A 23,456-nucleotide genomic window follows, 5' to 3' on the forward strand; every position below is an offset into this window, starting at 1 on the left:
ACCCTCACCTAAACCTTAACCCCAAACCTGCAAAGGCCATAAACCAAACCCTCATCCCTCCGTTAACATGACCTTCAACTCACTTTTAAGGAAAAAGTGATTTATCTCGATCGAGAACGGGTAACGATGAATGAGTGGTTACCACATCTGCCTCACAGTTTTGAGCACCCATGTTCAAACCTGGCCTTGCTTGTGTGGAGTTTGCATGTTCTCCCAAAACCTGTATTCCGGTTTCCTCCCACATGCTGAAAACATGCACGGGAGATTGACTATCTACACTAAATTGCCCATAGGTATGTTACGGGATATGGACAGATGATTGGAAAGCAAATACCCAAACAAATAGTTGAACACTACTTCTACTAGTCACTTGCGCAAGTTTTTGTCTTTGAAACTGGGCAGCGTTCCTGAAGCAAATCCTGACCTTAACCAAATGATCTTCTTGATCAACCTTACTACAACACAGTCATTTGAGATTGCCTGGTTCCAGTCAAAAAGAGGTGACGCTAGTTTTCAAAGTAGTCCCGACTCAGTCCATTACCCATTTGTCATTCCAGGACAATCAATAAATATTTAGTAAAATGTCTCTCCTGCTGTAATAACAGATGCTATCTTTCCCCGAGCCTCGCTCTCTCTCGTTCCGCTTTGAACCCTCACGGAGCTGAGGAAAGGGTCCGCCCACCTCCTCCTCCTATCTGCACCCACCCACTGTGCAAATGGCAGCGTGGGATTGAAGGCGACACGCAAGACGAGAGCGGCACTCAGCAGGCCCGCGGGGGCATCTCGTTCTGTTCACAGCGCTGCCGCTTCTGTAGCATCAATGCACCAACCGTTTACGTGGCAGAAAAAACATGAAATTATACAGGAATGCTGAAAGATGATCCCCCTTGATACAATGCCAATATGCCCCCTAGTGGCGAGATGCTTTAAAAGTGGTGATGTGCTATGATTGCATTGGAATCGGTTAAACGGTAGCGACGATATAAATAGCCATAAAGGATAACGAGCTCATCTTTGCATTAGGGTGAATGGTGAAAGCTTTTTTAGATGTTTTGTTTTGTTTTGGAGTGACACCAGGACAGAACTTTTCACATTTTCCCCAAATCATGTTTTGAAAAATGAACTCGCAGAGTGGGACTGCTGTCTGTCTCTGTGTGCCCTGCGATTGGCTGGCAACCAGGTGAGGGTGTACCTGCCTCCTGCCCGTTGACAGCTGGGATTGGGTCCAGCACTCCCGTGACTCTCGTGAGGATAAGCGGCTAAAAAAAGGGATGGATGAATGGATTCTTTGACTGCATTGATTTCATCGTAAGGTAGTGCAACTATTAAACACGGTAACCAAATGAGATTTTCACAATGGCAAAGATTGTGAAAGCTGAACATTGTATTGAGTGGTGTCAAAAGAATAGTTAAATGTGAACTGATAAAATTAAATTGTGTTTAGAGAAATAATGCCACATATTAGGTGACACCTTGACATATCCATCCATCAATTTTCTTAGCCGCTTATTATCACGGGAGTGCTGGAGCCAATCCCAGCTGTCAACGGGCAGGAGGCGGGGTACACCTTGAACTGGTTGCCAGCCAAACGCAAGGCACATGGAGAGAAACAGCCACACTCACAAACACACCTCGGGGCAATGTAGTATCCAATTAATGTTGCATGTTTTTAGGATGTGGGAGGAAACCCACGCAAGCACGAGGAGAACATGCAAACTCCACACAGGCGGGCCAGGATCGAACCCAAGTCCTCAGAACTGTGAGGCCAACGCTTTCCAGCTGAACCACTGTGCTGCCCTAGGACATATATTTTGGTTTATTATTATACAATTTCATTTTAAATATTCAATTGAGAGAACTAGCACAAGCTCCGAGGACCAGATGCACATTTTATTCCTCAGATGCATTTACATGTGTTGAATAGTAGGTAGCACTGCTTTAATTTTGTGAGCAAAGGTGTTCACGTCAGCAGAATAATATGGACATTTTGTTCTTGATAGTGTTTGAATTCATCATGCATGAATGCCAATATTATTCACGACATCAAGAGAAATTTGATCCTTTGGTGATGCCGTGATTATTTTTAATCTTGAAAACATATTTTTTTAAATTAATTCCACACACAGACAGAATCAAACACACATTTTGTTGTTTGATTGTGTTGGAATCTAAAGTTAAGTTTACGCGAATGCCATAACTAAGTCGCAATAAAGGAAAAGACATTACCTGGATATTTATAAAACATCTTTTAATGTCATCAAACAGTGTGTCAACAAACACAAAAGGGAAAAAATGCTTTGAATATTTTGGGACGTTATTACAGACAGCTATGAAAAATGACAAAGTGGAGAAAATGTGGATGTGTATTGGAACACTTAGAGGAAATTGGACAAAAGTATTGGGGCACCTGCAAGAAGTGGAAAAAGTTGAGAAAATGTGAAATGATGAAAAAAGTTGGGGGAAAACCTTCAGGATCAATGGAATGGGGCATCTGCAGGAAGTCAAGGAAAATGAGGACAACAGTTTTGGAAGTGAAAAAGTCAACACCTTAAACCAGGTAAAATAATAGCAAGAGTTTGGATGACAGTTTGGGGATACCTAAAAGTTGAGCAAAGTGACGAAAAAAAGACGACTTGGTAGACAAGATCAGTGTCCCAATACATTTGTCCATTTCCTTTAATTTCCCTCGCCTGAGCCGACCTTCTGCCAGGTGAGCACTTTTGACTCTTTTGTACGTTTTTGCTTATGGAGGTGCAGGAAGAAAGAGAACTCACAACCACAGCAAAAGGGGGAAAAGTTCTCCACCGAGAAGAAATGCAGAGACGCACCTTGAAGTTGTTGATGGTTTCCTCATTAAAATTGCTGCCGTCTGTTTGACAAACAGCTGCCGCGCCATCTATCAGGATGGCTTCGCTCCATTGCGACGTGTCTTCATTACATCCATGAGCGACTGAGACGTCGCTCCCGTCGCCGCCAAAAGGGGCGCTTCGAAAACAAGCGCCGCCGCCGGCCTCCTTTGGAGATGCTTCAAAGCTTCCAAAGCTCTCCGAGGACTTTTAGCGAGCTGCCACGCGTTCGCAGCAGGCGGGAGAAACATGAAATAAAAAGTACAAAAAAAAGCAAAAAGCCCTCTTTTGAGGAAATGAAGATGTTTCTTTCACAGACGTGCTTTGGATTTCCTGCCTGCCATTGGAAACCTTGATGGGATTAATAATTCAGTAGGCCCACAAGAACAAAGTGAGTCATCACCCGTCTTCAGTCCACATTTGGATGTCTTTCGGCAGCGTAGCTTGAATGTCACACAGTTGAGCGCAGAACTCCGACGAAGCTACAAGAATGGATGAAAAAAACTGCAGTCTCTTGTTTTTCTTTGTTATCTTGCAGAGTACTTCTAGATTCGTGGAGGTTGGAAGTGGGTTGGGATTTTGATCTTTTTTTTTGGGGGGGAAGGGAGTTACAGTATGTTATTTGATATTCATTTCATCTGGATCAAAAAAAAATGCTTAAAAGTTTGAGAAAAATAATAACATGCGCACCCGGATGGAAACACACTTCTACTTTTTAATTGTCGGAATCCACTGAGTAGTTGCAATGAAACGAAAATATGAAGAGTTCAAATGCAAAAGCAGATCTCTCCAAGTTCTGTGACTTTATTAAAAAAAAAAAAAATTTTAATTCCTGGATCCTGGTTGAAGATAATTTTTATTTAACGTATTAACCAGGGGTTGTGGGTTCGTATTCCAGTGGGGCCTCCACTCCCTGAGAAGGGTTGGGTCAGGAAGGGCATCCGCCGTAAAAATTGTGCCAAACAAATATGTGCGTTCATCTGAGATGACACGCTGTGGCGACCCCGAAAGGGACAAGCCGAAAGAAACTTACTATTCTTAGTCTTTCAAACAGATTTCAAATGTAATATCATTGCAAAACCCAACAACTCCAACAAAATAATTTTCTTCAAAAATGTTCCACTGACTATAAAATGACACATGAAATGGTATTCTGCTTTATGAATGAAGATGGAAAATAGGTCAGGGTACAAGAATTAGTTTCTTGAATGAACCCTAACCCCTGCTAAACCCTCCCTTGAATTGACCTTTAACCCTAACTCTTCAAAGGGGAAGACATCACATTGATTACTGATCGTGCCAATGTCATCATTTTTGTTTCTCGTTAGCATCATGATATGACATGATAATTGGTTCTTATTGTTTCACGTACATGCATGATTCTTTGTGTCAAAGCACTTGGATTTTTTTTTTTAATTCTAAACTTCTTCATTGCTGCTACCCTCAAGATCCTGCCCAACCAGATGATTGCGGCCAGGATTGGCGAAGGCTTCCTGGGAGAATCTGCAGACCTGATCACAAACTGACTAATGAGTTTCATGACATCACTTATCTCGCGCCAATTCATACAATTAGGAAACAAAGTCGAAAGTTTGATTTTAAGCTCACGTTCAAGCGCAACCAAAGTCATCTTCGCAGTGAGTTAACGAGAATTTATGGCCGTGGCCGTTGAAGAACGAACGGGGTGACGTTGGTACTGTACGCTCAGGCTCATGACTGATATGAATGAGATGATGCGAACTGTTATGAAATGCCACTTAGTTTCTTTTCTAAAAGCTTTGTTTTCAGTGAGTTTTACATACATTGGGAGTCGTCTGGTTTTGCAGTGTGAAGAAATACAACATAGAACAATGCCATGAGAAAGAGTCTGCTTGAAGGCGTGGCTGTGTTTTTGTCTCCACGGCAGTTGTCGGCTTTTGTGTTTGAACACCTCGAATACGTTCCTGTATGCACACTTTAATACATACTAATACAAAAATACAAATGATTCTGCCACCCCTCTAGATGTCAGTGTTGGTGACGACTGCAACGCAGCATTCGGATCGTAATTTGATCTTTCTTTGATGCCACTGCTGTTTTTCACTCATTTCATTTGGATTTCACTCACAAGAAGGTTTTTGAAAAAAAACTCCCCTGTTTCATAAAATAATAGCATATAAACCCCGAATATTTTTTTTTTTTAATTTTCTGTTCTCAGCACTTTCTATTTTGTGGACTCAAGGATCAAATCAATTTCTGTATGTGCACCTTCATTGAGATCCTGACATAAAGCCAACGGACAATTGTTCAAAAACTGAAGGTGGTGTTTGAAAGGTGGCTTGATGCGTTTTTTTTTTTTTTTTTTTTTTTTTTACTGTTTTGTAAAGATCACATTCCGTGTTGGATTTGGGTCAACTGATTTTAATTCACTACCAGCTGATATGTGAAAATCGCATTTTCTCCCACACAACATGGCTGTGATTGTCTTTTCCACACAGAGTACAACATGAGCTGACATTTGGTAGCAGTTTAAAAGAAAAATTTGAAGTGAGAAAACTCACCAAGAGTAAAAATAAATGCTTATACAATACTGCATCGTATTGTTATTGTACATTTGTATACGTGGGGCTTTATACAGATTCTCTTTTCCACAGATGACACGATCTGACATTTGATCTCGAGCAAAAATAAGTTTTGTGAAAAAGCTCACATTTAAGACTAATCGCGGACACCCCCAGGCTGAAATGTGCATTTTATTAAAGCGTTGGCATTTTTTTTCTAGCGGTATCGTTGCTATTCATCACCATAATCGAGAAAATACATTTCTACTTGCGCACCTTTATCCAGATCCTTCATCCATTTCTACGTTTTCCATGCGACTTTTTTCGGGTTTGATTGACTAAAATGGCTTTAAAATGGCCTTAAAATGGCCGAACCGAACCTAACCCAACCTGCAAGCGGTCGCTTTGGCACGTACCTTAACCCTGCGATACCCATGTAACTTGTGGACATGCTGGACTCTTCTGGCTCGTGATGTTTTGTCAGCATTCTCCATTTGAAAAACTGAAAGATCATTTCAAAATTGTCCAGAAAATTGTACAAAGACACACAGCCACTGTTGACATTGTTGAATATTTACACATGTACAACTATTTATACGTGTGACCAAGCACATCCGACGGGCTTCCCTCGCTCTCAGATGAAATACTCCTTTGGGCTCTGCCCCAAAGCATTGTGGGAGTCCGTCTGGCATTCGAAGGCTAAGTCTTGGCTTGCATCCTGCTGGCTGCCTTTCACTTCCTGGTTCTGGTATGTTTCCTTCCGCCGGTACACGAATTTGGCGACCACAGCCAGGCCGGCCAACGTCACGAAGATAATCACCGCGATCAAGCCTGCCAAGAAGAGCGACAAATATGCTTGGCGTAAACACCAGAAAACATTTTTAAAAAAATCTTTTAACATCCTTACATAAAATAAGCATATCAAGAGGCTGTTTTGAGAAACACCAGATCCATCCATCCATCCATCCATCCATTATCTACCGCTTTTCCGTGTTGGGTCGCAGGGGAAGTAGCTTCAGCAGGGCTACCCAGAGTTCCCTTTCCCAAGCCACTTCTTCCAGCTCTTCCGGGGGAATCCTGAGGTGCTCCCAAGCCAGCCGAGAGAAATAGTCTCCAGCGTGTCCTGGGTCATCCTCCGGGTATCTTTCCGGTGGGACATCCCCGAAACACCTCACCAGGGAGGCGTCCGGAAGGCAGCAGCATCAGATGGCCCAGCCACCTCACCTGTCTCCTCTCAACGCGGAAGAGCAGCGGCTTGACACTGAGCCCCTTCCTGATGACCGAGCTTCTCATCCCATCTCTAAGGGAGACTAGACACCCTGCGGAGGAAACTCATTTCGGCCACTTGTATCCGGGATCTTGTTCGTACGACGACCCACAGCTCATCCCCATAGATGAGGGTAGGAAGGTAGACCGACTGGTAAATTAAGAGCTTTGCCTTTCGACTTAGCCCCCTCTTTACCACAACGGACCAATACAAAGTCTGCATCACTGCAGACGCTCCACCGATCCATCTGTCGATGTCCCGCTCCATTCTTCCCTCACTCGTGAACAAGACCCCAAGATACTTGAACTCAGCCACTTGGGGCAGGATGTCATCCCTGACCTGTACAGGGCACGCCACCCTTTTCTGACTGAGGACCATGGTCTCAGATTTGGAGGTGCTCATTCTCATCCGATACCCGATTATTACCATTATTTATTTATTAACAGAGACAAGTGAATAAAAAGTCACATTTTTTCATTGGCTTGAGGGGCAGTTATGATCAAGCCCCATTTACATATTTTGCCTAGCAACAAGTGGGCATGAAGGAGTATTAGGATGAAACCAGGTGTAAAGAAAACAAAGTGTGAAAAGCTGTAGCATACATAAATGTGTGGAATTACTAGACGCTTCTGGTTGTGACTGGATTTGGGGCAGTGGCCCACTGCATGAGGAAGCTTTTATTTTTACGCATTTCATACAGTGATTTTTTTTTCCCAGCTATGGGGCAGATATGATGGAGCCCCATCAATTCTCTATAGCAACATACAGACACTCTACAATGTTTTTGGCTCACCATTTAAAAATGCTAAAGTATAAGACTAATGTAAACAAAAATACTTTTATATATAATAAAGAGAAGCAATGAATAAGTTAGGTACCTCCAATGAGTGCAGAGTCTGTCCGCATGGCATTGACTAAAGGCTGGCCAGAACCGGACGGGTCTACATGCAGCCAAGGAAGACGGGAAAAGGAGGAAAGAAAAGAAGAAGCAAAAGTTAGGGCAAAGCAGGCGACGTAACACAGATGTCTGATGAGGCACGACACCACCAGGTGGAAAATAAACAGATTAATTAGACAGATAACAGGGACACGGGCGGAACACTCAGAGCAGCGGAAATAATTAGGTGATATCTAGTCATCCGACCCTCCAACCATCCATCTATCCTCCTATTGTATTTTTGTCTACAGCTCCGTGAAAAAACTATTTGGCCCCCTTCTCGAATTATCATTCTAAGCACTTTTTCATCAGCAAGATGTGAGTATAAAAGCAGTCAATTACAATAAAAGATTTGCTTACATTTCAAAAATTGAGGAGAAAACTAAACTATTAACACTTTTTTGAGGAAGCTTTTTTGAGTTTTCAATTTTAATCCGCCAACATGGCAAACGTGGGCAATATTGGTTCGCTACCTGACAGGTGTGGCGTGTTGTGCGTGATGTCGCCATTGGACGCCCCAGGTGAGCCACAGTTAGAGCGCACCAGCGGCCCGATCACGTCCACTCCTCCATCGTGCGGCCGGAGCAGCGCCTCCTTGAGGGGGCTGATGGAATTGAAGCGAACCCCCGCCAGACAGCCACTGAATCCCAGTGTGGACAAGCTCGCTAGATCAGGATCCACATCGTCGGACTCTGAAGGGAATGAGAAGACAACCGAGGTGAGAATCGAGTCAGAAAATCTCCACCAATTCTTGATTCATATTAGCGAACAGTTAAGTAGATGTGATAATATAAAAAATGAAAAAAATCCCAAAACTTTTTTGCCCCTAATTTATTGACCTTTTTTTTATCCTATTCATAAGACATTTTTGAAATACACTATTGTGAATTTGTCCTGCGTTCATACGACTTATTTTTTCAACTTTTTTCTCCTCCTCTCGTATTCTACCTTCTATTTTCTACTCTTCTTCTGACTTTTTTTCTCCTAGCCTTCTAAATGTTTCACAAATTCTTGTAAGTTTTTCTTCTGTTCTTGTGATGTTTTTCTTGTAACATCACTTTTTTCTCATATTTTGTTGATTTTTTTTTGGTCTCCTATTCTTGCAAATTTACAAATTATTCATGTAACACTTTCTGGTTTCTTACAATTTTTCTTCTTGTAGTATTGCTACATATTTTTACTCTTATTCTGAAGAATTATTCCTAATTCTTAAATTTTTGAATATTCTTGCTACTTTGTTTTCATGTTGCATGTTTTTGGGATGTGGGAGAAAACCAGGGGTGCCCAGAGGAAACCCACCCAGGCACGGGGAGGAACTCCACACAGGGAGGATTGAATCTGGACCTCAGAACTGTGAGGCCAAAGCTTCACAGCTGCACCACAGTTCCCCCTCATCTTTCTAATATTCTTATAATTGGTTTCATTTGTTCTTATTTCTTTGTCCTTTTTTTCCACTTTGCATATTTAAAAAAAAAGATTATTACAACTACTGTCTTGTATTCTTACTAATTTCCGGTATCTTCAGGACTTTTTTTTTTTTTTGCATTTTTGTTATTCTTTTCTCTCATTATTGTGTTATTTCCTGTACTAAAGCTTTTTGTTTCATTCTTCTAAATTTGCGTTTAGTTACTTTCTACATATTATTTAACGAATGATGGTTTGCCAAACGGCAGGGGTTGACAAGACCCCATTTGTCATCATTCTTGTGCGTAAGCGACACAACGTGGCGCAAAAGCCGCTCTCGGCCCAAACCCTCCACCACGACCCAGCCACCCACCATATTTCTGCTTCCATTTGTGGCTCTGATGGATGACAGGGTCAGCGGGAAACGACAGAAAATCCACTTCCCCGTTGCTTTTCCTCAAGGTCGATTTGACACGATCGGTTAAAACACAAGCAGAAAGCACCCTGTAGCCCTATGAGTCTAGTAAATGTTGATGATTAGACCAGAACAGGTGAGTTGTTTGACAGAAAGATTTTCTCACTGGGTTCCTGTTAAACCAGTCCATCCCTTCAAGACACAACTCAAAAAGCCAGACATCACCTTGTCTGAAGTGTCTCCACAGGCGTTGCAGCGTCTCACACTTGGATAAATAGCACGACAATTTGGCAATTTAGTCTCATCCATCTGACTAGTATATGGGATTCAAATTTGGTCATAATTAGACAATGTATGTAAGACAAGTTTGTCTTTGAAAGAACAAATGGAAAATGGCAGAAATTTGCTTCAATATGGGTTTTGGGGTTCCTGAGAATTTTTTATGAGTCTAGTCATGATAGAAGTGCCCAAAAAGTGTTCCGCTTTGACAAGTGAAAAAATTTCAGGGGCTCCATTAAAAAAAAAAAGTAATGTGATATTATTTCATTTTCAGGAATTTGTTTCTCAAAAGAAGACTGGAAATGACCAAACCTGAAAATGGCTACTTCAAACCAAAATGGCAGCCCTCCTGTCTGTATTCAGGCATGGGTTCTCGAGACTTTTTGAGGGTCTTTTCCTAATAGATGTTGTACATCTGCCAAGTTACCATTTGCAAAGCAAAACTGGCGTCAACGGGCTCAACTTAAACAACAAAAAATTGGAGATTGTCAGAATGAGCCCAAAATGGCCACTTCAAGCCAAAATGCCAGATTTACTGTTCATTTTACAGTATGGGCTCTTGATACATTTTTGTGGGGGCCCTAACCATGACACACTGGACATGTCTACCATATCCTGCTTTGTTAAACTTCAGGGCCTGAATTTTTAACAGCCATTTGTTGTACTTACCTTGCACTTTGCCCAGCAAAAGTGACCTGATGCCGCCGAATTCGCCATCTGATGACAAGTTGAAGACTTCTCCGGTACTTTGGTCAACCTGGAAAAGAGGATCACGATATGGCCTTCTGATAGCAAGGAAACGATTAAAACATGAACATTTAGCGGCAGGAGAACGACTTGTAGGCCTCGCCACGTTCAGAAAGAGATTAGTAATACATTGCTCCCGGCAGGTGGCCGTGGGAGCGGGAGAACGCCCCTCGGTGGAATTAGAAGCTCAGATGGAAAGCATTCAATCAAGTGCGGTAAACCTCTCCACTGGAGGTGATTTTAATGAGGACCATGGAGGAGAGAAAAAAAAAGTTTCCCCTGGCAAAACGTTTGCCATTTTATGGCCATGTGGCTGCTCAGGCCTGAGGTGCTCTTAATCTGATATTTTACGCACTTTTGATTTGCCCGTCAAGTGTCACCTGACTCTGCGTCCGTAACTGGCTTTTGTTAGCGTTCTGTCAGGTGGGCGCATCTAATTTTGGTCTAGTTCTGACAATTTCAGGGTGATGTATTAGTTTCCTGTTTTATGGCGACTAATCAAAATTAGCAGCCATTCGTTGCCATTTCTGATGTGGGTAGTAAACTCAACCCAAACAGATTTGCGTTCCAGTAATCAGAAGCTAATCTACACATCCGACATCTCCTTAGCATTCAACTTTGACATGAGAGTCTGTTCGTCACGTCAAAAAACAAGCTTCTCCAGCTCTTGTTTTGGAAATCTTGCACTAAAACTTTACCAAGTGAACCGTGTCTGTGTTAAAGCTCATCAGACAGACGGTGAAGCTTTAACTTCCATGACCCCCGGCAGCCCGGCGCAGACTCTGTCTGTTCAGAAGTCCGACGTCGTTTGTTGGGTTAAAGCCTTAAATCCTGTCAGAAATCTTTTAAGTTCCTACTTCAAACGGGCGAGCCAGCCAGCCGGCGAGTCGGCCGCAAGAGCTTCTTTCATGACAGGCAGACGGTTCAAGTGTTTCCTAGAAAAAGATGCCCTGAACGGGGGAAATAATGGAAATAAACTGCTGGCCTTAGCAACCTTTTCCTTCTGGAACTTTACTCATAGCTCAATGTCTTGAGATCAGCACTTTTGGACCATTTGGAAGTGTGTGCAAACACGCGAAACAATTGGGCTTGTAACATCGCTTATGCTGAAGATAATTCAACACTTCCAGGCTAAAGCTAACCCAACACAAGAGGAGTCAAGACTGGGCCAAAGAAGCATTTGCACATTATCAGGAGACCTGTAATATCTGTCCGAATTACACCAACTTGTAATTTTGTAACTGGACTGATGCTAAAGTGGTGTCTGTTTTAACTCATGAACTACAATAATAATAATAATAATAATAATAATAATAATAATCATGGACATGGCCGATGTCCTAGCATACATCATTGGAAAGACACTCCCGGAGTGAGAAAAGGTCACGTTGGGCTTCATCTTTTGCCAATTAGGCAGTGAGATGACTTAATACATCATCCGTTGCGGAAAAGAGGATGAATATTTCATGAGAGGCTCTTTGCATGCTCCTGATACAATTTTGTCATCTGGATGATGATCGGTTGTCGTTTCTACAGGTCATAACTCTAGAAAAATGGTATGCAGAAATTTTAATAATGATGTAAGAAGACTTGGATGTTGATAAAGCCAAGTTTGCCAACTTGGCCACAAAGTAGAGCAGGTATGATAAATTGGCTCTTTGGAGGACGTAATGAATGATTTTCCTTTTTTTCTTCTTTTTAATTCATACAGTCTCTTGTAAGCGAGTATGAAATTCAAACAAAAACGGTCAACTTTTTCTTCCCGTTTCGATCAACATTTCCACTCAGTTTTGTGTCCAAACTGGTGTCAAGAGACGAATTTCTTTTGAACTTTCCAGGTGTGCTGTCAAGTGCTGCTTCAAACCAAAATGGCTGACTGGTTTCAGGGGCATTCCCCCCCCAATTTTCTAGGGAGGTCACCGAGTGCGAAATGGCTGAACCAAAACAAAATGACAGATTTTCTGTTCAATTTGAGCCACAGGTGCTTGAAATCTTTTCAAGCGTCCTACAATGAAAAGCATGTAGACCTAATTTCCTTTCAATCTGAGAAACGTTTTTTTTTTCTAAAGGCCTTTTCACACTGCACTTGCTCAGCGTGGAATGGCCCCCCGTGTCAAAGCACAACAATGAAGGCAACGGGGGGTGCCGCAGTCCCATTTTTGGAAATGGTGACGTAACAGCTTGGAAGCAAGTTGGGAGGTTCTACCCCGTTCGGTGGACCTCAACTCTGCAATCTGTATTTGTCACTGTTGGTAACCAAAGCCCTGCCTTTCCTCATTTAAAAGAAGAGGAATGGGAATATCCCTTCCATGTGCATTTTCAGGTTGTAATGCAGCCCTATGGGGGCACAAACCAGTGCAATCTGTAGGCCGGTCCCAAGCCCGGATAAATGCAGAGGGTTGCGTCAGGAAGGGCATCAGGCGTAAAAACTGTGCCAAACAAATATCAGCGTTCATCTAAAGATTCCCATACCGGATCGGTCGTGGCCCGGGTTAACAACGCCCGCCCCCAGCACTGCTAACCTGCAGGGCGTCGGTGGAAATTCAGCTACTGTGGGTCGAAGACAAAGAAGAGGAGAAAACCGGATCTGACGTCAGAAGAAAAAGAGGAATGCACAGAGCCTACAACTGAGTGTAGGGACTTTGAATGTTGGAACTATGACAGGAAAAGCCCAGGAGTTGGTTGACATGATGATTAGGAGAAAGGTTGATGTACTGTGTATCCAAGAGAGCAGGTGGAAAGGTAGTAAGGCTAGAGGTTTCGGAGCAGGGTTTAAATTATTCTATCACGGAGTAGATGGGAAGAGAAAAGGAGTAGGGGTTATTTTAAAGGAAGAGCTGGCTAAGAATGTCTTGGAGGTGGAAAGAGTATCAGATCGAGTGATGAGACTAAAATTTGAAATTGAGGGTGGTATGTATAATGTGGTTAGCGCCTATCCCCCACAGGTAGGATGTGACCTCGAGTTGAAAGAGAAATTCTGGAAGGAACTACTTGGTGTGTCTTCTGATAGGTAGAGGTGGCAACGGCTAAACAAGAGGCATATGAAGACATGTACACCAGGTTGGACACGAAAGAAGGAGAAAAGGATCTCTACAGGTTGGCCAGACAGAGGGACAGAGATGGGAAGGATGTGCAGCAGGTAAGGGTGATTAAGGATAGAGACGGAAATGTGTTGACTGGTGCCAGTAGTGTACTAAATGGATGGAAAGAATACTTTGAGAAGTTGATGAATGAAGAAAATGAGAGAGAGGGAAGAGTTGAAGAGGCAAGTGTGAAGGACCAGGAAGTCGCAATGATTAGTAAAGGGGGAAGTCAGAAAGGCACTACAAAGGATGAAAAATGGAAAGGCAGTTGGTCCTGATGACATACCGGTAGAGGTATGGAAGCAATTTGGAGAGATGGCTGTGGAGTTTTTGACCAACTTATTCAACAGAATACTAGCGGGTGAAAAGATGGCTGAAGAATGGAGGAAAAGTGTTGTAGTTCCCATTTTTAAGAACAAAGGCGATGTTCAGAGCTGTGGGAACTATAGAGGAATAAAGTTGATGAGCCACACAATGAAGTTATGGGAAAGAGTAGTGGAGGCTAGACTCAGGAGAGAAGTAAGTATCTGCGAGCAACAGTATGGTTTCATGCCTAGAAAGAGTATCACAGATGCATTATTTGCCTTGAGGATGCGAGTGGAAAAGTACAGAGAAGGTCAGAAGGAGCTACATTGTGTCTTTGTGGATCTAGAGGAACCTATGACAGAGTACCAAGAGAGGAACTGTGGTACTGCATGCGGAAGTCTGGTGTGGCAGAGAAGTATGTTAAAATAGTACAGGACATGTATGATGGCAGCAGAACAATGGTGAGGTGTGCCTTAGGTGTGACAGAGGAATTTAAGGTGGACGTGGGACTGCATCAGGGATCAGCTCTGAGCCCCTTCCTGTTTGCAGTGGTAATGGATAAGCTGACAGATGAGGTTAGACTGGAATCGCCCTGGAGCATGATGTTCACACATGATATTGTGATATGCAGTGAAAGCAGGGAGCATGCAGAGGAACAATTAGAAAGATGGAGACATGCACTGGAAAGGAGAGGAATGAAGATTAGCCAAAGTAAAACAGAATATATGTGCGTGAATGAGAGAGGTGGATGGGGGAAGAGTGAGGCTACAGGGAGAAGAGATAGCGAGGGTGGACGACTTCAAATATTTAGGGTCAACAATCCAGAGCAATGGTGAGTGTGGTAAGGAAGTGAAGAAACGGGTCCAAGCAGGTTGGAACAGCTGGCGAAAGGTGTCTGGTGTCTTATGTGACAGAAGAGTCTTTGCTAGGATGAAGGGCAAAGTTTACAAAACAGTGGTGAGGCTGGCCATGATGTACGGATTAGACGGTAGCACTGAAGAAACAACAGGAAGCAGAACTGGAGGTGGCAGAAATGAAGATGTTGAGGTTCTCGCTCGGAGTGAGCAGGTTGGATAAAATTAGAAATGAGCTCATTAGAGGGACAGCCAAAGTTGGATGTTTTGGAGACAAGTTTAGAGAGAGTAGACTTCGATGGTTTGGCCCAAAGCTCGATATAGTTAGATACCGCAATTATTATGCCTTCCTCCAGTTCTCCCTCCCCGTTTACAGTCCAATTTGGTTGCAATAGCACTCAGAATTCACTCCGCCAGCCTCTCAGTCATTGAAGTAGCTTTTGGACGTCACTGTGTCAAAGCTCCTTTTTCTACCCAATGACGTGAGACTGAGTGTCAGACGTGGCCTCCATTGACGCGGCGCTCGCTGTCACGGCAGAATCAGCGGGAAGGTCGAGGGCGTCACATGCTTTGCCAAGTGCAGTGTGAAAAGACGTTAACTTTCCAGGGGGTGCAACTGAGTGTGAAAATGCTGCTTTGAGCCAAAATGGCAAACATCCCCACTTTCAACCGTGGGATTCTTCTGACTTTTTCTTCCCTCCTGTTATGATTGATGTACAGTATGCCCCAAATTTTATGTCGATTGGTGAGATCAACATGCTACCATTTGGATTTTGGGCACAGCAAATATGTTTGTATTTTCTCTTAGTTGTGTTTTATGTTACCTGCAGAGACACAGCATCCATCACTCTACTGACGACCACCGTATGCAAACGACCGTCAGCCAAACCCTTGGCTTGACTCCTCAACACTTCAGCTTCCTTGCTGCTGTGGAGCTTGTAGCGGACTTCCAGCTTATCTGCACACACACACACACACACACACACACCACACACACACACACACACACACACACACACACACACACACACACACACACACACATACACTCGATTCAGAGCTTTTCTCATTTTTTATCTTGCCAAGCGTCTGTTATCATTATTGCAAAGTTACATCTTTTATCCTAAAGTTGAATCTCAATAAGAAGCTTTGCTTATTAAGAGGATTAGGACTCATTGCTGAGCAATAACGCTAATTAATTTTGCTAATATTATCCCAGCGTTGAGGGGAGACATTCAGAGGTGTTTAAGATAGTGTGGACAAAAAACTCTTTGTCCTTCACACCGACGATTTAAAGCCGCTTTCAAATATGCTAATTGATCTTGTAAAGAACAATGCTGAGATGGGAGGGCATTTTTAAAACTGCAAATGGATGAAACAATACACCACTGAACAAACCACACCAAGATTTTAATAACCTATTTAGCATCCGATGTTAGCGTTTACTGCTATTTCAGTAACATTTTATGACACAATGGTCTAAAAAAGACAAACTGGAATTGTACCTAGTAGAGCGAAGGTTTTTTGCCATGATGGAAACATGAGCAGTTTGTTGCTTGTCATCAAACTTTGCAAACATGCTCCGCTCACATATCAACCGACATCTGTATTTTTCCCGTTAGCTTTTGTCGTAAATGTATTTATGCTACTGCGCAGGAGCATCCCAGGACACAAAATAGGAGATGGCAGGAGACCTTTACGGTCAATCCTAATGTGTGCATATAGCAAAAACGGTGACAAAGTTACATGAATTTCTTTGTGACCTTTCTGTTGAGAAGCGGTGGTCACGTCTCGCTAATAACACCAGTGGACTTTCTCTCCTCCAGGACCGGGTTAAAAAGCTAATAACGTGCGCAGGTGGAGCGATTAAAAAGGTAACAGAGGCTGACAGAATGACTGCGGCTGGAGGATCAAGTGACTGACAGAGCTTGATGGGATTGCCAAAGCAAAGGAAGAGTAGGAGGAAGTGCTGTGGGGGGGTCACTACCAGGTGAAGACGGTGGGCATAGCTGACAAGATAAGACAAGTTGGGGTGGGTTGGCTAACCCTAAGGCAAGCATCTGGGAGGAAAATGAAAGGTGAAGAACTGAGGTTCTTTAAAAAAAAAAAAAAAGCTACAAATCATCAAACTTGGACACCATGCAACTGGTTGACTGAATACTTAGAGGTCATGTGGGTTACCCCTTAAATACAAAAAAAAAAAAAAACATTCGTCACCATGCTTGTTGATGAGCAGTGCCAGGTACTCTCGTTGGTACGAAGATACATAGAGCAGCAGTGCAGGACTCCGGCTGGTTTGGAAGCTCAGCGACACATTCTCAGCTCTCAGGCTCACGTCGGACAAGATGGAGGAAGACGAGGGTGGCTTCGCAATGGCGTTGCCGCCGCTCCGCTCGGTGGCTTCCATCTGGAAGGCGTAGCGGATGGATGTTGTCGGCTTGAAGATGGCCGACACATCTGGAGAGAGGATATACAGTCCACTGTATGCTTCAAATTTAGTAGCAAATATGGGAAAAGTTCATCATTGAAGGAACGTGGGAAATGATCTAAAATATCCTAAAATGGTTACCATATTTCAAACCAAAATGACAGGTGTTGTATTCGTTTTCAGCCTTTTTTTTTTTAAAGTCTCCCCATTATTGACATCAATACCAAATTACGTTGCTGAGAAGAACTGGATAGAGGGCAGAATTTCTCCCCAAAAATACGAGGTTAATTAATACTAGAGTTTCATGTTTCTGACAAATTGTCAAAATTCCCAGCCACGCTCAACCTACACGCAGTATTGAAATACTCCTCCTCGCATTCCGTATGAAAGTGGATGAGTTTTTGTCTTCTTACTTGGTATATATATTTTTTGTCCCGTGGTCACGCGATCGACAAACACTACCTTTGCAATCGAGGGGTCAATCGCAGGAGGTTCACCTGTCTGACAGAAGACTCCGTCGTAAGCCGACTCATTGCAGTCGCAGTGGAACCCGTTGTCCCTCTCCATGCAGCGACCGTGGTTCTGGCATAGCACTCCGTAGGTATCGCAGTGACCCGGGCAGCCAGGTCGGACGCCGGGTGTGATGCGTGCCCTCTCCTCCAGGTCTAGGGTGGCGCCGTTGAGTTGCAGGGAGCGGATGCAACCGCGAAAACCTTTCTGGCGAGATGCTGTACCCCCTGTAAATGAATATTAGCAATTTTTTTTATCAAAGCAAAGCAAATTTATTTGTATAGCGCATTCATACACAAGGTAACTCACTGTGCTTTACATGATTAAAGGCATTTGAAAACAAAGAGATAAAGCATTTAAAACGGGCTAAAACAATAAAAATGACAAACACAATATTAAAAAAAGACAATTAAAACCACATACAGCGCAAGTAATATGATCAAAAATTGGATATGTTCTAAAAAGCATGAGAAAAAAGGAGAGTTTTCAACCAGGATTTAAAAACATTCACACTTGGGGCTGACCTCATCTCTGTTGGCAACTTATTCTATTTGTGTGCAGCATATTAGCTAAATGCTGCTTCTCCATGTTTTGCTTTGGACTCTGCGATCGAACTGAGTCAGTCGATCTCAGAGCTCTACTGGGTTTGTATTCCGTAAGCATTTCTTTCATGAATTCAGGACTTAAATCCTTTAGTGATTTGTAGACCAGTAACAGAACTTTCAAATCTATTCTAAAGCTGACTGGAAGCGAGTGCAAGGACTTTAGGATTGGCGTTATATGCTCTGACCGCTTTCTTTTGGTCAGAACGTGAGCTGCAGCACTCTGAATGAGCTGCAGCTGTTTAACACTCTTTTTTTTGTGGGGGGGGGGGGGGGGTCCAGTCAGAAGACCATTACAGTCTACTTGAGATAAAAGCATGTTTTTAAGCTGGTAGGAGGCAGTTTTTATGATTGATTTGATCAGACATTCAAACACCAAAGGCATGAAAAAGGTGACCCCAAAAAAACATTGTAAGGGGGCTAAAGGGAATCGGCGGCACCCCACAGAGAATTTCTTTTGTTTTTAAACATAAATTGAGCATATCTAAAAGACTGAAGAGTACAATAAGGCAAAAATAAATAATAACTTTTCACAGTAAAACTTACTTACACCGCTCGAGTACAAATGTAGGATGAAAATTAAATTTCCCTCATTTCATTGCTTTTTAATTTCCACTTCCATACAGTGCCTGCTTCAAGCTGTGCCGCATGAAAAGCATCCTCCTCTCTTTACTCCAGGCCGATGTACTGGCATATTAGTCCGCCACGGAATAACACAGTATTTTCAATCACATCTGTATGAGGATGGTGGATGTGTGGATTTTTTTTTTGGGGGGGGGGTTAATTACCTAAGGGGCATTTACAGTAGGAAATGACTCCTGTTACATTAAACCTTCCCCACTCTCACATAAACTGGGTTGCAGTGAATAATTACACTTCATTTCCTCTCCAGAAAACAAATCCAGCAGTGTGCTCAGGTAAACACGTTTAGCACATTAGTGGCTAAAATCAATATTTCATGCTGCTTTCGGGTCCAATCTGCTCACTTGTTGTTTGCTGGCTTGTCGATGGAGATGGAGTAAAATCCATGCAGAGATTTACACAACAATAAAACCTAAACAATGGATTTGTAGCGCTAGTTATGGACAAACAGCGTCAGCTAAGACGATCAGACGGCTGGCTGTATTGGTGGAATTTTGTTGGAGCTCGTTAATGGCTAATTACATGACGGATTGATTAATGACGCCCCGTGGTTTAGGTGGTTCAATTAACGATTATTTTAAGAGCCTCACAAGAATGAATCACATTGGGAAGTTTATTAGCACGCCATGCTGACTGGAGCATTTTTCTTATTTGTTCTGTGGTTAGGGAGATAATGAAGCTAAGATGACCAACAAAGGGGGCTAAAATCTAATGCTGCATTTCCACCTCGGGATTTGGTTCAGTTCAGCATGCTGCGCGTTTTTTAAGCATTTTTGTTGTGAAGGTGAATGTTTTTAGGAACTAATAAAGCTACACTGGTGAATGATAAACACTAAACTACCTACTAAACACTAAAGGCTCGCAACAAAGATATGAACCAAAAATTTCCATTTAGTGAGGAGAGCACACATTTTGATTGGCTCACCAATGAAGAGCTGGCTGTTGAGCTGCAGGTGGACGTGTCCATTAGTGGGCGCCTGGCGACTCGCAGTGGGCATGGCGTCCAAACGCAGGGTGGCTTCTTTCACGTTGCGCTCCACGCGAACCCGATGCCAGCGCTCGTCGTTCAGCGGGGAGCTGGAGTTCACGTCAACCTCCAGAGGACCGTTACCCACATCGAAGGAGAACAGAACGCGGGTGGGAGCTGGTCGGGGGCAACATGGAGACCATTTTTTTTCAATCAACTATTTGGAACCTTAACACACATTGTTAGTCCTGATTTGTTAGTCTAAAATGTCTTACTTTATGTTCGCCAAAGACCCCTCATGTTATTCAAATCTAATGGACTTAACATACATACCATCCATCCACCCATTCATTTTCTTTGCCGCTTATCCTCACAAGGGTTGCGGGAGTGCTGAAGCCTATCCCAGCTGTCAATGGCTCTGTGACTGACTGGTGACCAGTTCATGTTTTAGTCTGCCTTTCGGCTAAAGTCAGGTGAGCTAGGCTCGAGCACTCTCTGACCCTTATGAGGAAAAGCGAGTTGGACCATAGAAGAACTAAAGAAGTTTTCATAAACAATTTTTTTTTTAACAAGCAATTTTTCTTCATTATGACTGTCTTCTTTAATGCACAGTATGTACGTGATTTTGTAAACATTTCAACAAGAGTCAAGGAAAGCTCATCTCTCTCCAATGTTTGTGCCCCCGATTACTACGGTGTCCCTCAGGGTTCACTCCTAGGACTACTTCAATTTTGTTCCAGACACTGAAGTCTTTTTCTGCAAGCATTGACTGGTATCTGTGCTCTAGCCCAAGCCTCCAGGGATTAAGAAGAAGAAAAAGCTATTCGATATTGTGTGACCACTTTCATTTGCGCTATTGATATAATTGCCTCGGGCCCGTTATGGATCGCCGCATGCCGGAGTGCCGCTGGAGCATGTCGGCCTACTGAAAGATTTAGTAGAGAACTGGCCAAGCAGAATGCCCGTGGCGAGCGGGAGGAGAAGATGAAACAATATTCCAACTCCCTTTGTTTCTCCGAATTGGTGCCTGGTGACAAAGTTACCCCCCGATGGTAGCAGAGCGGCAATATTCTGAGCTGGAACCTGGTGATTTCCCTTGGGCGTCCCTGCATTAGCTGCTGTTTGTGTCCCCTCAACTCCCATGTCGACCGTCGTGGCGCAACAAACAAAAGCGTGTGGGCTCGTCAAAATTTCACGTCGTAAACAACCGTCTCATTCTCATGCAAACTAAATCACATGGAAATGACACCCAGAAGTCCCTTTCACAACACTCGTCAAATCGGTCTTTTTCTCGTCTTGTCATTCTTTACAATATATTGGCGAAGAAAGCGGAGTGGGAGTTACTTTGTTAAAATTAAGAAGGAATATTATATTGTAATATTATAATGTAAAGGGGGCACGGTGGTCAGCTGCAAGCATTGGCCTCAAAGTTCTGAGGTCCAGGGTTCAATCCCGGACCTGCCTGCGTGGGTTTCCTCTGGGCACTCTGGTTTCCTCCAACATCCCAAAAACATTCAACATTCATTGGACACTCTAAATCGCCCATAGGTGTGATTGTGGGTGCGACTGTTGTCTGTCTCCATGCGCCCTGTGATTGGCTGGCAACCAGTTCAGGGAGTACCCCGCCTCCTGCCCCTTGCCAGCTGAGATGCTTTGAGATCTGAGTTTGAAGGAAGAAATTAATAATGACAACATTCAAACTTATTCCATAGTTCTGGACTTCAAAATGATGGCTGCAGAAAAAAATCCCCTGAAAAAACACTCAAAGGAGTAATTTTATGCATTTTCTAATGGGGATATTTGATTTGCGGACATATTTTGGCCCAATCACATTTTGGATATATCAGCCACAGGTGTGAACAAAAAATTCCCAGAACTTTTCTGTATTCTATGTTGTAAGTTTTTCTTATATTAAAAGTAAGGGTGTTTTTTTTTTTTTCGACAATAATGATGAAATACTGAAAATGTTGGAAATCTTGTTTGAAAAAAAAATCGATCATTAAAAATGAAAAACCCGCATCATCCCGTATGGAGTTATTCTTGCAGATTAATTTCCATAGAGTTTCTGTGGAGGACAAAGGTGTTTCTGTAGGGTGCATGGTGGCCTTGCGTGACAAATGTGGACTTTGACGTTTTCTGCTGGCTGTCATAACGGTATCCCGACAAAAAGGCCTACGTTTATGAATATCCTAAAACTGTGGCCAGTTATCAGCAAAGTTTAGGTGGACATCCTAACTTGCACCTCTGAAAATATCTGGACAATAGGCCTGGTATTTATGATTTTATGGACCAAAACGTTTGCCACATCAGCCACATAATGGCCACATGGGTTCATGCTGTGCAGCTTCATTTCCGCATATATGGTTGGGTTTTGTCTGGTCAATTTTGTATTGAATGCACCACAAAGGCCTACAGGGTCATGGACACAGATAGCTGTCATAACATCCGATGACCCGTGCCGAGGGTCTTGCCGTGTTTGTATCATTTGAATTGATGACGCCCTAATAAATCACAAATTTTTCAGCACAGTCAATTAGTGATTGAACATAATTTTGGGGCGTTAGCTGTTGTTCTTGTGAGATAACCCTTATTTATATGATAGTGGAATGATATATGACAGTAATATAAGGTATAGAAAGGCTATCATTTCGGAGGTGTGGGGATTCCACCCGACAACAATATATAAAATATGAGTTGATATTGCAACTTCATAATACAGTGAAGAAAAAAGGTATTTGAACACCCTGCTATATTGCAAGTTCTCCCACATAGAAATCATGGAGGGGTCTGAAATTCTCATCGTTGGTGCATGTCCACTGTGAGAGAGAGAATCTAAAAAGAAAAATCCAGAAATCACAATGTATGATTTTTTTTAAACGATTTTTTTGTGCGATACAGCTGCAAATAAGTATTTGAACACAAAAAAAAAAAAAACAATGTTAAAATTTGGTACAATAGCCTTTTTTGCAATTACAGAGGTCAAAAGTTTCCTGTAGTTGTTCACCAGGTTTGTAGAAAATGCAGCCCTATGGGGGCACAAACCAGTGCAATCTGTAGGCCGGTCCCAAGCCCGGATAAATGCAGAGGGTTGCGTCAGGAAGGGCATCCGACGTAAAAACTGTGCCAAACAAATATCAGCGCTGCCGACAATGGTGCACTCTGCCGCATGCGACGATAACACCGTAAAGCAGCCCGGCTCGGCTCCGTGATAAGGCACCTCGGCGCCGAAAATGAGTCATGAGTCTTTGAGCGTCAGAATTCTAGCTGATAGACAACTGTTCAAATACTTATTTGCAGCTGTATCACACAAATCGTTTAAAAAAATCATACATTGTGATTTCTGAATTGTTCTTTTATCTTTTATCTCTCTCACAGTGGACATGCACCTATGATGAAAATTTCAGACCCCTCCACGATTTCTAAGGTGGAGAACATGCAATATAGCAGGGTGTTCAAATACTCATTTTCTTCACTGTATAGTACATTCCTTTGTCCACAGCGACTGCCACAAATTTGGTCTCCACTTCTCAGAAATGACTGCCAGTTTGAAATCAACTTGACAGTGAAATATGGAACGTTAGGACCCGTACTTCTTTTAATTCGTCCCGTGACCACACATATAACTCGAA

The 23,456-nt window shown here is 42.8% G+C and overlaps 1 protein-coding gene across 1 annotated transcript in view; it reads right to left on the reverse strand.

The window, feature by feature from the left end:
• Positions 1–4,657: 4,657 nt before the first annotated feature.
• The window catches only part of LOC133511036 (contactin-associated protein-like 4), a 76,647-nt gene continuing 57,848 nt past the window's right edge, over positions 4,658–23,456 (reverse strand). Inside the window, exons 17-24 of the mRNA XM_061839621.1 lie at positions 19,786–20,004; positions 17,604–17,843; positions 16,896–17,135; positions 15,503–15,636; positions 10,358–10,445; positions 8,064–8,282; positions 7,532–7,594; positions 4,658–6,217 (exon numbers count right to left, since the gene is read on the reverse strand). Of these exons, the coding sequence (XP_061695605.1) occupies positions 6,021–6,217; positions 7,532–7,594; positions 8,064–8,282; positions 10,358–10,445; positions 15,503–15,636; positions 16,896–17,135; positions 17,604–17,843; positions 19,786–20,004 (1,400 nt within the window). The 3' untranslated portion in view covers positions 4,658–6,020. The remainder of the gene's footprint in view (positions 6,218–7,531; positions 7,595–8,063; positions 8,283–10,357; positions 10,446–15,502; positions 15,637–16,895; positions 17,136–17,603; positions 17,844–19,785; positions 20,005–23,456) is intronic.

Source organism: Syngnathoides biaculeatus, chromosome 13 (assembly GCF_019802595.1).
Source record: "Syngnathoides biaculeatus isolate LvHL_M chromosome 13, ASM1980259v1, whole genome shotgun sequence".
NCBI lineage: Eukaryota > Metazoa > Chordata > Actinopteri > Syngnathiformes > Syngnathidae > Syngnathoides > Syngnathoides biaculeatus.